Source organism: Thamnophis elegans, chromosome 4 (assembly GCF_009769535.1).
Source record: "Thamnophis elegans isolate rThaEle1 chromosome 4, rThaEle1.pri, whole genome shotgun sequence".
Taxonomy (NCBI): domain Eukaryota; kingdom Metazoa; phylum Chordata; class Lepidosauria; order Squamata; family Colubridae; genus Thamnophis; species Thamnophis elegans.
The window spans coordinates 6,231,356-6,247,584 of record NC_045544.1 but is presented as its reverse complement, the minus strand read 5'-3'; the positions used below and the strand labels follow the sequence as shown (position 1 = coordinate 6,247,584).

The following is a 16,229-nucleotide window of genomic DNA, read 5'->3' as shown; positions in this document are numbered from 1 at the left end:
TGTCCCCTCTGTTCTCTTGATAACCAAGGTAATTTGAGCCGAGGTGGCGCAGTGGTTAGAGTGCAGTACTGCAGGCCACTTCAGCTGACTGCTAACTGCAGTTCGGCGGTTCAAATCTCACCGGCTCAAAGGTTGACTCAGCCTTCCATCCTTCCGAGGTGGGTGAAATGAGGACCCAGACTGTGGGGGCGATATGCTGACTCTGTAAACCGCTTAGAGAGGGCTGAAAGCCCTATGAAGCGGTATATAAGTCGAACTGCTATTGCTATTGCTATTGCTAATTTTCTGTTTTGTATTAATCTAAAAAGTATTAGAACTCTAGGCCAAAGTTGATTGTAAAGTAATTGCTGATTTTTAAAAAAAATAGGAATAGAAAACAATTTTGTCTAATTTTTAATAGTTAGTTCTAGTCTTGCCTGTAGCATGAAGCCAGATAGGTGACCTTGGGCCAGTCATTCTGTGAGGCCTCGGAAGGGCGTAAGAAGAAACCACTTCGGAAATTTCTTGTCAAGAATAGCAATAGCAATAGCAGTTAGACTTATATACCGCTTCATAGGGCTTTCAGCCCTCTCTAAGCAGCTTACAGAGTCAGCATATCGCCCCCACAGTCTGGGTCCTCATTTCACCCACCTCGGAAGGATGGAAGGCTGAGTCAACCTTGAGCCGGTGAGATTAGAACTGCTGAACTGCAGATAACAGTCAGCTGAAGTGGCCTGCAGTGCTGCACCCTAACCACTGCGCCACCTCGGCAGGGACTCATTCAGACAGTCGCCAGCATGAAAAACTGACTCAGTGGCACAAAAGGAAAGGAAAAAAAGAAGACTGAACCTATGTCCTTGTGTAGTTTAGCTAGTGTTAGCTATCAAAAGTCCTGCTTTTGTCAAAACTATATTTTGCTCGGCAGCGTCAGTTCACGGGGGTATTAGAGAATAATATTCTTGGTGTAAACAAATGTAAATAGGATTTAATTTAACCTGGTTTTAGACATTTAAGATGTACTCTTTGTCTCCCTTTGGCATTCAGAAAGCCTTTTATTATTTTTTCCCTGACATTTCTGTGTCATGGAGTTGAATCTTTTGATTGTTCCTCTTCATACCGCGAACAAAAGATGGAGTGTATTGGTTAGGGCTAAGCACAGTAGGAATAATAAAATGTTTCTCTCTGAGGTAAACATCAGCTGATGTACCTTATAAATACAGTAGCTTTGGTTTTTTTTTGGCTTATTTAGATAGTTTAACGGTTCCCTCAGGACCACAATTTGTCTCTTTCTATATTCTGAGGTAGAAAATTAGGGAGAATGGAAAACAGCCAAAGTCCTGAAAAATTTGTTTATTATATAATTTGGTGTTTTTAGCAGTGTTATTTCCTTGTTTTTTGCTACTTGAATTTACAATTTGCACTCTATTTAATCAAATAGTTACCATTAATTAATAAAACTATTAGTATCAATACTTTCCAGAAACTCCTATAGGAATGATGCTGAAAAATGATTTTGTACACAAAGGAACAGAAATTGCTTGACAAATCACCTGATTTACTTAATACTGATATGTGGAATGCAAGGTAATATATATTACCAGTCTGGATTCCAGGGGTGGGTTTCAACTGGTTCGCGGCGGTCCCCACGAACCGGTTGGTCGGCAAATCCGGAAGTAAGTAACTTCCGGGAACGGCGAAGGACCCACCCGCCTGCCCGTGCTCCTTACTGGTCTTTGAAGTCTTCTGCGCTTCCACGCAAGCGCATGGCACATACAGCGCCTGCGTGATTCTCTGCGAGCAGCTGGAGCATCGTGTCGGCACTAAGATGCATGCGTGAACTGCGCGCGTGCACGAGGACGCTGCCGGCCCCGTTCTAACCGAACCGGTTGGAACAGGATAAGCAACCCACCACTGCTGCATTCCCTATTATTTTTTATCTACATTTATCTACATTCAAAAGAAAATGAACTTGTCTTTTATAAAAATGAAAACACAGGAAATGTCAGCAACGGCCAGATAATGAAGCTTGATCAGGGCAGCAAAATGCTTTTTAAATATTATTTAAAGTAGCAAGGCTTTATTAAATCCTTATTTTCCACTTAGAACTTCAAGATGCCCAAACCAACATTTTGTTGCCTTCCATGATAATCAAAATGAACATCACAGATTTAAGAATTAGAACATATATCTTGGCATTGGTAATCAGATTGAAATGTAATTTGCATAAAAGCTATGAGGTAGGACTTGTTAATAGGGGAAAACATTTTAAAAGCAGAAAATATTGTAATTTAAAATTATAAATATAAAATATATACCATATTAAAACTAGAAATTTAAAATTACACATTGGTGAAAACTTTTTTTTTAAATCTGACAATTACTTTAATTTGATTTCACTGTTATAGGACAAAGCCCTGGTGTTAGTCATAAATAATATTCAATTGAAGATATATATTTTTTTCTAATTGCCATTTTAAAAGCCTTAGTGATCTCTTATTTGATACATTTATAATACATGTATAATACTTAACTATTTTATACATTGGAAATTATTATAAATAATTGCAATAATTTCCAGGTTCTTAATGGCTGAAAATCGTTGATAATTGAAAAAGGGGGAAGGTTGATTGTATTAGGAAGACGGTGTGAGCAATACGAAGGGATGTACTGTACAGCCATTGAATTTTAGAATTTTTAAGTAAACTTAGAAAAGATTTACTAAACACACTGTGAAGGTAGCCTAAGATAATGTCCAAAAGTACAACGAATAGTTGCACTAGTGCGTTGAAGGAAGGCCCATTTGTATTAATAAAGAGCCCCGAAGGATAGAGTATATTTCCACTACTCTGTGTGAAGTGATATGTTGAACCTATTTTCAAGATTCCTGTCTCTGTGGACTTAGACAGTAAGAGTTATAGCAATAGCAATAGCAATAGCAGTTAGACTTATATACCGCTTCATAGGGCTTTCAGCCCTCTCTAAGCGGTTTACAGAGTCAGCATATCGCCCCCTCAGTCTGGGTCCTCATTTCACCCACCTCGGAAGGATGGAAGGCTGAGTCAACCATGAGCCGGTGAGATTAGAACCGCTGAACTGCAGATAACAGTCAGCTGAAGTGGCCTGCAGTACTGCACCCTAACCACTGCGCCACCTCGGCTCGGTTATGCTTCCTTGGTCCCGTTCTTGGTTATGTTTGTGTCTGTGTGTATATTGGAGATTATGTTACAGAAGAGAACAACGTAACTGTTAAATCCATAGCTAAATAAGCTGTGTTTGTAAGAGGACCCCCTTGCATTATTTTTAAAGATTTTTATTAACATACATATAAAATACACACACAAAATTTAGATGTACACCACATTTATACAATACAATACAATACGAACAGGAGCTTCCCTGTTCTTTATGATAGCAATCATCAATCGATACCGCTCACCTTATATTATTTCCCCTTCTATTGTATTTCATTTGGATTTCACCCTTCCTAACCCTCTTATTTTACTCATAACTATTATTTTTTGAGTTTTGTTATATTCCTTCATTGATTCTTGTTTCTTTCCTCCAACCACCTATACCATTTATCCCATATCTGGTAGAATTCTGATTCTTCTTTTCCCTGGATTTCTTTAGTTAGTTTGTCCATTTCGGCACAGTCCATAACCTTTCTTCTTATTTCATCTTCGCTTGGAATTAATTTGTTTTTCCATTTCTGGGCAAAGGCAATCCTTGCCACCGTAATTATATGTAGTATCAAATGCTGGATTTCTTTTTTATATTTCGCAGATATTATTCCTAATAAAAAAAAACTTCAGGTTTCCATTCTATTTTAACTCCTGTTATTGCCTCCAGCCAATTTTTGATCCTTTTCCAAGGAACCCCTTGCATTTTTATATTCTGCTAATGTTATTTATTTCTCTGCCAAAAAGAAAATAATCTGTAATTAGTTAAGGCCTCAGGGAGATTTATATGACATCTCTGAACAACATGTAGATGGTGAAATCCAACTTTATGAGCATTTTTTTCTATTTCTTATAGAATCCCTCCTGCTTATACAGGAAGTCCTCGCTTAACAACTCTTTGTTCGGCAACAGTTCAAAGTTACCACAATAGTGAATGAATGGTTGCTATTATCAGTCCTCAAAATTTGTGGCTATTGCATGGCTCCTACGGTGGTGTGATCAAAATTTGGGTACTTGGCAACCCCACTCATATTAACGACCTCAGCAATGTGCTTCAACTGACCCAACCCACCTGCGCTCTACATGGGGCTGCCCCTGAAGAGTGTTCGGAGACTACAGTTGGTCCAGAATGCAGCCGCGCGAGCGATATCGGGTGTATCTAGATACACCCATGTTACACCTATCCTCCGCGAGCTGCACTGGCTTCCCATCGGTCTCCGGATGTGCTTCAAGGCGCTGGTTATCACCTTTAAAGCCCTACATGGCCTAGGACCTGGATATCTGCGGGACCGCCTCCTGCCACATACCTCCCAACGGCCGATAAGATCTCACAGGCTGGGCCTCCTCTGGGTACCGTCGACTGGGCAATGCCGGCTGACGACCCCTCGGGGGAGGGCTTTCTCTGTAGCTGTTCCGGCCCTGTGGAACGATCTGCCCGTGGAGATCCGGACCCTTCCCACTCTCTCGGCCTTCCGAAAAGCCACTAAAACCTGGCTGTTCCGGCAGGCCTGGGGCTGTTGACCCCATAATGAGGTCCAGCCCCATCTAGGACTGAGTGTATGGTGTGTTGCTTTTAAATCTGTCTTTTCTTTTCCCTATATTTTAGATTTTTATTTTATTCTTGTGTTTGTAAGCCGCCCAGAGTCCTACGGGATTGGGCGGCATATACATTTATTAAATTACAATTACAATTACCTAAGTATCTTCTTTACATCTCCGCCTTTTTGCCCCCATTCTGCACTCTCCACTGCCCATCCACCCTGAGCTGCCCTTCTGTAGTTGTTTTCCTCCCATTGCTGAGGATGACTGCCCTGCCAAGGCAGCTGCTAGCATTTTGCAAACTCCTCACAAAGGAGAGGAAGGAATAAATGAGTGTTTTGCAAGTATGAACTATCTCCCCTAAAAGCATTACATTATACTTATCTATTCTTATAGTCCAGCACAAAAAGTATTGGATTCAAGTAGTACAAATCCATTCCTCTTGCAGTTTGAACCACGTGATACTTTGGGGGGAAAAAAATACGTGAGTGGTTGGCACAGATTTGTATAAAACTATTCAATGCTTTCTGTTGCTGTATTTCAGCGTTTAACTGGTCCATGAAATAATTGTGCCATTTACTAAGTGGCATTTGCCCAAAATGAAATAGTAAAAAAAAAAAAGCAAGTTAGATTAGCTGCCAGTTTGTTTCACGGCTATTCTTTCCTTGCCAGGGCACTGCTGAATGCCGTTGTTATGCTCTATGAAGCAAGAAGCAAAAATAAACCCAGAATAAGCATTTGATGCAGAGCTAAGACCTATAGCCACTTTTGCAGCTGTTTCAATCCAATTCATTTCATTGGAATTCTTTCTCCCACATAGTCCATCATAATGCACAAAGATTCGACTGGAACTTTCCCCCATCAGAGCTTCTCCTAAATTAGACCCAGTGGGCAGGCTTCCAATTGTCTATCATCCAGCCTTTTAAAATAAGTTTGGTTTTTAAAATAAAATATCACCAACAGGGAGGTTTTTGATAGGGAGCTAATATATGGATTGTGCATTAATATTAACTATATTTTATTGCTAAGGTAAAGCTTAGTTAAGTGTTTTACCTTTGGCTGTATTTGTTAGGAGCTTCAAAGGAGGGAATTGTTCTGAATATCTTGCCCTTCCTTCATTTGGAATGATTCAGTGGTTCTATATTAATATGTTGTATTACAAAGCTGAAACCCACCATATTAACTGCAGTGTTACCATTGTAACACTCTTGATGGGAGAAACCAGATTTTGGGGGCTGATTCTTCCCTCCACCCATCTAAAATTAAACAAATAATATTCATAGATTGCAAATGGCATTTGGGCTTCTTTCTTTGGAAAACTATTTTTAGGTAGGTCATTGTGTATGTATGTGGTGTAGAAGCAGTAGATGAGCTTTATATGCAAAACCTGCTTACCGAGGATTAATTTAATCATGGTTTTTACCAAGTTAGCCTAGCTGTCTGGATTCATTTCATAATCACAAATTAACGAACGACATTTCTGCCTTGCATGTTATAGGCCAGTGATGGCTAAACGTTTTTGGCTCGTGTGCCAAAAGCAGGGGGAGCACAGGGGGGTCCCCCCCTGTTTTTGGCACACTTTTTTCGCCCTCGCCATGCTCTAGAGCAGTGTTTCTCAACCATGTCAACTTGAAGAATGCTGGCTGGGGAATTCTGGGAGTTGAAGTCCAGACATCTTCAAGTTGACAAGGTTGAGAAACACTGCTCTAAAGGCTTTCTAGGAGCCTGAGAGGAATGAAAACAGCCTCCTGCGCCCCCCGGAGGCCTTCTGGAGGCTTCAGAAGCTTCCCAGAAGCCCCTGGAGCGCGAAAAACAGCCCTACAGACAAACCTGAAGTAACTTCTGGAGGGCAAAAAAACAGCCTCAAAAGAAGACCGAAGTCAGCTGCGCGTTGGAGATGATAGGGCAATGCTTCGCGAGCCCCAACAAATGGCTCCGCATGCCACCTGTGCATGGGTGGGTTTCAACCGGTTCGCGGTGGTCCCTGCGAACCGGTTGGTTGCCGAACCCGGAAGTAAGTAACTTCCGGGAACGGCGAAGGGCACGCCCGCCCGCCCACGGTCCTTACCCGGTCTTGACGAGTTCTGCGCTTCCGCGCATGCGCAGGACGCATACAGCGCATGCACGATCGTCCAGGAGCATCGCGCAGACGCTAGTACGCATGCGTGCACCGTGCACGTGCACGAGGACGCCGCCGGCCCCGTTCCAACCGAACCGGTTGGAACGGGGCGAGAAACCCACCCCTGCACCTGTGGCACGCGTGCCATAGGTTCACCATCACGGTTATAGGTTGAGTAAACGTATGATGTATGGTCCATGGAAACCCAGAGAATTCAATGGAATAAATGAAAGTTTAATTAAACATAGGTAAGTAGCTAGTAGAACATGGTCCTCACAGATGGAGGAGGTTTGTGAGAAGAATAAGAAATAAGTAGAGACTGTGTTGGCTGCTTCTGTCCTAGAACTCTTAGGATAGCCTTGAAATCTGTGCTATAGGCAGACAACTGCCTGTAGGCAGAACATAGGAATAGCAATAGCAGTTAGACTTATATACCGCTTCAGCCCTCTCTAAGCGGTTTACAGAGCCATCATATCACCCCCACAGTCTGGGTCCTCATTTCACCCACCTCGGAAGGATGGAAGGGTGAGTCAACCTTGAGCCGGTGAGATTTGAACCGCCGAACTGCAGATAGCAGTCAGCTGAAGTGGCCTGCAGTGCTGCACCCTAACCACTGCGCCACCTCGGCTCTTAGAATAGAAGGGATCTCACATTTAAAATTAGATTTCCTTACATAGGGATAGCACAGAACAAGTCCTTATCTGGAATTTCTTTTTTTTCCTTTTTTGCAACGGAATGACCTCTGAGGCAAAGAGTAAATGCTTGAAATATTTTTTAAGAGGGCACATGCTGCCTACTGGCATTTGCCAAATAAGCCCAGTTTTTGTTGGTGGCAGTTGACTCCAGTTCTTGAGTTGGGGTGAGGCTGTAATGTTAGAAGATCTCATGTTTAAATGGAAAGGGTAAATATTTGTGGTCGTATTACTTTAGTTAGACTTTGTATCATGGCGAATGCCCGTCATTCCAGACACACACTTCCTGTGTGGTTACGTAATGCACTGTTTTAGATAGTTTTCACGCTAGAATAATCTATATTACTCCTACTTGACTCAGTGGGAGAATGTTTTTCTTTATCTTTTTGAGTCAACCTAAAATTCTGACAAATGATGAGGTGCAGTATGAATTATCGGTTCCACCACAAAACCGCGGTCGACTAAAGCGCGCTCGACGAAACCGCGTACCTGACGTCATCACAGCGCGACGAAAAAAGCACGCTGTGAGCGGTAAACCTAAAATTAACCCGTAAACCTAAACCTAACCCCCCGAAACCTCACCCTTAACCTAACCCTTAACCTAACCCTAAACCTAACCCTTAACCTAACGCTAAACCTAACGCTAACCCTTAACCTAACTCTAAACCTAACCCTAACGCTTAACCTAACCCTAACCCTAACCCTTAACCTAACCCTAACCCTAAACCTAACCCTTACCTTAACGTGAATCGGCTTGCTTTAAAAGCGCTTTTTAAAGCGCCCTTTTTTCTCCGCAGTCGTTGTCGCACTGCTGATGACGTCAGTGACGCGCTTTAATCGGGCGTGCTTTAGTGGACCGCGGTTTTGTTGTGCCACGGAATTATCATGCTTTGGATACATTATATAAATTCTTAAGTTTCTTAAGAAGTTTATAATGTTGGGAATTTGAAAGAAAGAGAAAGAGGGAAACCAATAACAAGGGGTATAGTCTCAATTGGCCTAGGACCTGGATATCTCCGTGACCGCCTCCTGCCACATACCTCCCAGCGCCCAATAAGTTTTCACAGGATGAGCCTTCTCCGGGTGCCGTCGACGACACAATGTCGCCTAGCGGCTCCTCGGGTGAGAGCCTTCTCTGTAGCTGCCCCGGCCCTGTGGAACGATCTACCCCCTGAGATCTGGACCCTCCCCACTCTCCCGGCCTTCCGAAAGTCTATTAAGACCTGGCTGTTCTGGCAGGCCTGGGGCTGCTGATCCTTGATTGATCTCCAGCCCCACTAAGATTGAGTGCATGTTGTATTCTTTTAATTCGCTTTGTCTTGTATTTTAAATTCTTTAATATCTTTTAAATTGTTTTTATGTAAGCCGCCCGGAGTCCTTCGGGATTGGGCGGCATACAAATCTATTAAAACCTTAAACCTTAATTACAATGATGATGAGTGCACCATTGGAAGACTTGAAGGTCCAGGTTAGGATAGATCACTCTGGAGAAAATCTGCCTTTGGGATTGCTAAGAGATGATGCTCGTCACCACCATTATCACTGTAGATGATGACCCACCTAATTAAATACATCCATTCTCCACCCTATACATTGTCCTGGCTGCATCCGGGCACAAAGACAAAATATACTGAACCATTATTCATAAATATCAAGGCCCACCTTAATGTCCCATGTTCCCCCTGTGTTCTCATCTTCCTCTGTACAAGAAAATAGATAATGAGGCATTTTTTAAAATAATTTTTATTTATTTTTGTTACATAGACAACACATACGCACAACAGTAAAAAACAAAACAAAAAGAAAAACAGGGAAAAAAAAACACACACACAAAAACCATCATCACATACAGCGTGTCGTTTGGTTACAAGTGTTTTAACATTTATCATTCTTATACATTTATTATTTCATTTAATAGGTTATAATATACAGTTTGGGTTGCTTTGTTTACCATCCCTTCCTCCTGTTATACCACCACCTTATTTTCCCTTTCTTTTCTCCCTCCCTCCCTTCTCTACTTTCTTCCTTCCTCCTCTCCTTTCCCTTCCTTCTTCCTGTACCTTTCTCCTACTCCTGCTCTTCCTCATCCCCTTCCTACCCTCTCTCCTCCTCTTTCTCTCCTTTCCATCCTCCTCTCCTTACCTCTTTCTTTTCACCCTCTCTCCCTTCTCTACTTTCTTCCTTCCTCCTCTCCTTCCCCTTCCTTCTTCCCATACCTTTCTCCTACTCCTGCTCTTTCTCTTTCCCTTCCTACCCTCTCTCCTCCTCTTTCTCTCCTTTCCATCCTTCTCTCCTTACCTCTTTCTTTCCACTCTCTCTCCCTTCTCTACTTTCTTCCTTCCTCCTCTCCTTCCCCTTCCTTCTTCCTGTACCTTTCTCCTACTCCTGCTCTTCCTCATCCCCTTCCTACCCTCTCTCCTCCTCTTTCTCTCCTTTCCATCCTCCTCTCCTTACCTCTTTCTTTTCACCCTCTCTCCCTTCTCTACTTCCTTCCTTCCTCCTCTCCTTCCCCTTCCTTCTTCCCTTACCAATGAGGCATTTTTGTATTGCTTAGTGGTGGGCTATTCTTAAAACTCTTAGAAAGAGAGCGTCATTAAATACAGTAGCACAAGCAAGACACCCCGCTTCACATCACTTAAGCAGCTGTGTCATCTAGGAGGCCCAGTGCACTTGCGAAGAAGGCTTTCCCAGTTGTCTCTCTGCACGCATGGATGTGTATAAGGAACACTTCTGAGAATGCCTGCAAAGAGGTTTTGCATGCTCCGTTTATTTATTTGTAATAAGTATATGTTGCCAACTCCTAAAGAGTTACATTGATTTACAAAATTTGATAAAATTAATAAAATCAATAAATGCATTAAAACAAATTGCATTATTCAGCCAGTCAACTGGTCAGTCAGTTAGTGGAAGTCATTTTGGGATAACCTTCAAAGAAATTGGAACTGTTTCATAGCTAGTACCTATAATTGATTAATGTTTGTACATTCTGCTGATACAAAAACTTGAATCATATGGTATGCTTCTAGGTAAGTTCCATTATAAATCAAATCCTATAATATCATAAATTATAACATAATCGTAACTGGGAAATGTTATAACCCTATTGGGAATCTATATATGTGATGCTTTTTTATTAAATAGATTTTAAAGTTAGGGAACTTTAAACTGGCTCACATTTATAACTGGTGTCCCACAGTCATATGAACGTGATTTGTCACTTTTTTGCCAGTTAATTTTTCCCCCCTTGATTCTGGCAAAAAATGCCCATTCATGAAAATGGATTCACTTAACAATCACATGGTTCCCTCAACAATTATGCAATGCACTTAATGAATGTTATTCACTTTTATAATAGTGAAAACATTTGTAAAATCAAGTCAGGTCATGTGATGACGCTCTTAATGACTGCAGTGACTTATGACCAAAATTCTGGGCTCCACTGTGATCATTAAGAGAGGACTATCTGTATTCTTGTTGTGAAACACAAAATAAATACCTAGCTTGCAGCAATGAGTTGGTTATTTATAATCTTTGTTTAAAAATAAGGGTTATAGAGTGCTGCTGGGGGCGGAGGGGGGCAAAAGCAGCCCATTTTTCTCTTATTTCTGCCCTCCCCAGCCCCCAGGAGCTCTCTGAATGTCTCCATAAGGTTTTACACGGCCATTTTAGTGAAGGGGCAGGGCTTCGGGAGGCAAAAAAATGCTGTATTCGATGTATAAGACGCACCCAGATTTTCAGCCTCTTTTTTGAGGGAAAAAAGGTGCATGGCACGCCAAAACCGCGGTAGACTAAAGCGCGCCTGCCGAAAGCGCACACGTGACGTCATCAGCAGCGCGACAAATAAAATTAAAAATAAATTAAATTAAAATTAAAATAAAATTAAAGCAAGCCGATTCACATAAAGGTAAGGGTTAGGGTTAGGGTTAGGTTAAGGGTTAGGGTTAGGGTTAGGTTTAGGGTTACGTTAAGCGTTAGGGTTAGGTTTAGGGTTAGGTTAAGGGTTAGCGTTAGGTTTAGGGTTAGGTTAAGGGTTAGCGTTAGGTTTAGCGTTAGGTTAAGGGTTAGGTTTAGGGTTAGGCTTAGGGTTAGGTTTAGGGTTAGGTTTGGGAGGGTTAGGTTTAGATTTACGCATTAATTTTAAGTTTACCGCTCACAGCGTGCCGTTTTCGTCGCGCTGTGATGACGTCACGTACGCGCTTTCGTCGAGCGCGCTTTAGTCTACCACGGTTTTGTGGTGGAACCAGAACGGTGAGTCTTATACTCCGAAAAATATGGTAACTGACTTTTTGTATGGATTAGTAAATGCCTGCGCTATGTTTAATATTTTTCCAGCATAACTCTCTTTTGGCAAGGAAATATTGTAAGGTTTTGTTAGGATGACTTATTTTACTTTATTTCAATTTCTGCCTCAACTGCATCTTTATATTTTCTTTTTGTTAGAGTCACTTTTTGCTACATAGTTGGATATTTTCCAGTTGTTCAAATTTTCATACCGTATATGCAGCTAGGATGTACAAAATTTTAATGTATAATTTGAACAGCATTTGCTGTTATTCTGGTTTGCAGATGCCAGGCAATATCAGCACAGCATGTTTATCTGCTCAGGTTATAAGTTTATTGTAGAATTTTTTTTGCAAAATGGTAATCCACACTTACCTTTAAGTTGTAATATTTTTCGAAAGAAAGGATATTCTGTGTTATGAGTTTTGGTCTTTTTGCTGTCAATACGTTGTTTTTTGGAAGTGCTTTTCCTGAAAACAGGAAAGAATGCAAAGTTAGTCCTCAGGTTTAGTTGAAGAAATTAATGGCATGAAATTATCCTTTGACTCAAAAAATCCTTTGCTTGGCTTTTCAAGAAGATGAAAGGGAAATATTGGATGAATATTTTTTTCTTATGATTTAATCCCAGTTGTGATCAATTCCCTTTTCTCAGTGAAACTCTATTTCTCATTTCATACAATTTCAAAAGATACTATTGACATTTTTCTCTATGTAATTGTTGGAGGGGAAAGGTTCTACAAGGCAAGAGAGAAGAATACACATTTAACACAGTACACATTCTTACACACAGTACAAGGTGGGGGGTGGGCAGGATGTCCTGAAGACCATTGAGTAGTACATATTCACATAAAGTGAGATTTCATTTGGGGATTAGATAAGAGTGCTTCAAATGATGACAACAGAAGTACTTTGGGTCTGCGCGCTCGACAAAAGCGCTCCGACGAAACTGTGGTGAAAAAACCACGAGTTCTAAATCGCGCCGACGAATGAGCGCAGAAGCGCACTGACAAAAGCGTGCCTTCAACGAACAAGTAATAACCACGAGTTCTAAACCTAACTCTAAACCTAACCCTAAACCTAACCCTAAACCTAACTCTAAACCTAACCCTGAACCTAACCCTTACCTTAACTGAAATCCTTACCTTAACTGAAATCGTGCTTTTGTGGGCGCGGTTTTGTGGGCGTGTTGTTGTGGGCGCGTTTATGACGTCGCGGTTTTCTCACCATGGTTTTGTCGGCGGGCTTGTGTCGTGCGCGCATTTGTTGGGTCACGCTTTGGGTCAGTCCCAAAGCTTGAGAAGATGGTGAATCAGTTTCATTGCCTGATAATGGTATTTCAAATAAAAGTGAATTTAAAAAACTGCAAAGTGTACTTCGCTGATACCCTAAATCTTGATGATGCAGGTAGGGATGGAAGTGTTCCCAGTTAAATTTATTTGATGGCTGAACTGTGGCTAGTTCAAAATTTCATTTTTGTGTCTAATTGAGTGCAGAATGTTATTAGGTTTAGGTTTAGGTTTATTAGATTTATATGCTGCCCTTCTCCCAAGGACTTATTAATTAAATAACATATATAATAATACATCCAGTTGACTGAAGTTCCTTTAAGTGTAATACTTGGAAATGTGCAGTTATTTCTCCTTTAATCAGTTTATTTGAAGCAAAGAGAGCAATTTATTTTCCATTGTTCTTATTATTACTTTCTGCTTCTAATTTTAGAAATACTGACTTTTTTGTTTTTCTTTCCTTTTTACCTTCTCAGATGAACGGGACAAAGTCCAAAAGAAAACGTTCACAAAATGGATAAACCAGCACCTCCTGAAGGTCAGAATATTTAGATTCATTGAACTTTGCAGTACATTGGATGCCGTAATGTTTTACCAAGATGGAACGGAACATTTATTTTATATATAATATATATCAAAAAAAGGATTCTACTCAAGATGATGATAGCAGTCCAGTTCCAGACATACCTGGAAGAGACTGTTTTTCTAGAACATGCCTGGTCATCCAGCTTGATTATCTCATTTGATGAGTCTTCTTTAGAGAAGCATCATTATTCATTATTTATCAATATTCCATGTCATGTTTGTACAGATAGTCCCCGACCAGTGGTGGGTTTCAAAAATTGTTCGAACCTACTCTGTGGGTGTGGCCTCCTTTGTGGGAGTGGCTTGCTGCCCATGTGACCAGATATGAAGATGCCGACGACACTTGTCAGAACCACCTTAAATTACCTCACACACAGCACTGGCATGCATCAGAATAGGATGTAAACTTGTTTTTTAAAAGGCATCTTTGGTTTGCGTTAAAACAACTAGATAGGACTCTTAGAGGCGGGCGGGGCGATTGGTGAGCCAGCCAATCAGTGAGCAGCAGGCGGGGCAAGCGTGGTGCGGACGGGCAGGGGCAGGGAGCTGGAACCGGTTCTAAATGGCACAGTAGATGGATCCTCTTCTATAGAAGAGGTTAGAACTGGCAGGAACCCGCCCTTGGATAAAGGGCATGACATTTTGCTGATTCTGCTTCTGTCTGCAGTGCCAATCATAGCAGATAGCATTGGATGAATATTTTTCAAGCATTCTTTGGCAGTTGTAACAGAAAGTACTGAAACTTTTGAAATTGCTGAAGATATCAGATGGAGAGCCTAGTGCTGTCATTCTGATAATTACATTTAGCTCTGTGTCTGGGTTACATCTGAATCAGGAGAAGCCTTTGTAAAAAAGAGAATAAAATACATTGAAGATAAACAACCACCACGCACAGTAAATATTTTTAAATCAGTGCCAGAAACAAGCAATGGGGTATTGTTGTTGTTGTTGTTATTGTTTAGTGAGGATTTCTCTTCTCTGTGGACAGGAAAACCAGGAAAAGGAAAATCACAGTGTTTGTATTTCACATTTCTAAACCATCCATCTTCCTCAAACGGTTTATAATACTATGTACTTTTTCTTCTGAGAAAATAGTATTCTATAACAGGAATACGATTCTTCAAAGTTGCTTATGAATGGTGGCCATGGGTCTTTAGTAATAGAGTTTTTATCTGGGGAACATTATCTCCTTTAAATGGGTTTATATGTTGTTTATTTAAGAGTTGTATGCTACCTTTCCAAAACTATTATTTATTGAGTGCATAACTGCTCATAAATGCATAAAAACCCCACAAATTAAAATCTCAGCACCTCAGTTGTTCTCCCAGGATGCCCCAATAAACATCCCCAGATTGCTAACACAGTATATGACATTGCTACTTGAGGTTTTCGGGAAAACTGGGGCTACGCTTTCCACAAACTCACAGCTCTTTGTTTGCATCACCAAAATTGGAAGGGAAAAAATCTCCAAAATTCAGCCCCATCAGTTTTGTTGACTTTGCTATCACTCTCCTTGGGCCTGCAGAACTTCTGGATCAGTGGTGGGATTCAGCCGGTTCGCACCTATTCGGGAGAACCGGTTGGTAACTTTCTAAGCAGTTCGGAGAATTGGTTGTTGGAAGAAATCTTATTTAATTTTTTTCCACTTTTCAGGGCTAATCCTGAAAGGAAGGCAGGAAGGAAGCATTCTGGTGTTGTTTCTAGCCTAATCTCTATTGTCCTCCTTACAGAAACTGCCTCTCTGGTTAACCCTTATGACATTGTAACAGCTAAGGCGAAGCGCCCATCGACATGAGTGATGTTGAGTTGGCCACACCCACCCAGTCACATGACCACCAAGCCCCACCTACCCTGCTGGTCATTAGGGCAGAGAACCGGTTGTTAAATCATTTGAATCCCACCACTGTTCTGGATGCTGTAATGATATGTGAGAATGATTTTAGAAGATAGAATGAAGAGGTGCGGTCTAGACACCATCATGCAAGTTACTTAAGTTCATAGAAGGAAATGAGCCTGTAAGGCACCTTAAAAGACACTTTTCCTAGTTTTCTGTAACTTTCAGACTTGTAAGATTCTGTTATTGTAAATTTACAGTAAAGCTAGTGCTAGTCCTCATGGTTTGTGCTTCTTGTCTGGACTGCCTGTAAGGGCCAACAAGCCTGAACTATGGCCTCTGACCCTCAAGCAGGGATTCAGATAAGACATAATATTCTGTATGGGGTTTTTTCCTTATTTTTCTCCATATTAGAAAGTTCTTTTTGTGAGCAATATGTATTTGTATCATGTTACTACAGTGGTTCCCAAACTTGGCAACTTTAAGACTTGTGGACTTCAACTCCCAAAATTCTCCAGCCAGCAGAGCTCCAGCCAGCAGAGCTCCAGCCAGCAGAGCTGGCTGGAGAATTGTGGGAATTGAAGTCCACAAGTCTTAAAGTTGCCAAGTTTGGGAACCACTGTGTTACTAGAAAGGTTGCCCAATGCCACTCTTCTTAATTACCGCTGGTGAGTGGTTATGATGGGTCCTAAGTCACAGAATAATACAGATTTCATGGGAGCAGTCAAGGCGATT

General features: G+C 41.3%; 1 protein-coding gene across 1 annotated transcript in view; it reads left to right on the top strand.

The window, feature by feature from the left end:
• LOC116507190 (dystonin-like) overlaps positions 1-16,229 on the top strand; it is a 216,370-nt gene that overhangs the window by 110,279 nt on the left and 89,862 nt on the right. Inside the window, exon 5 of the mRNA XM_032215161.1 lies at positions 13,552-13,613. Coding sequence (XP_032071052.1) covers positions 13,552-13,613 — 62 coding nt within the window. The remainder of the gene's footprint in view (positions 1-13,551; positions 13,614-16,229) is intronic.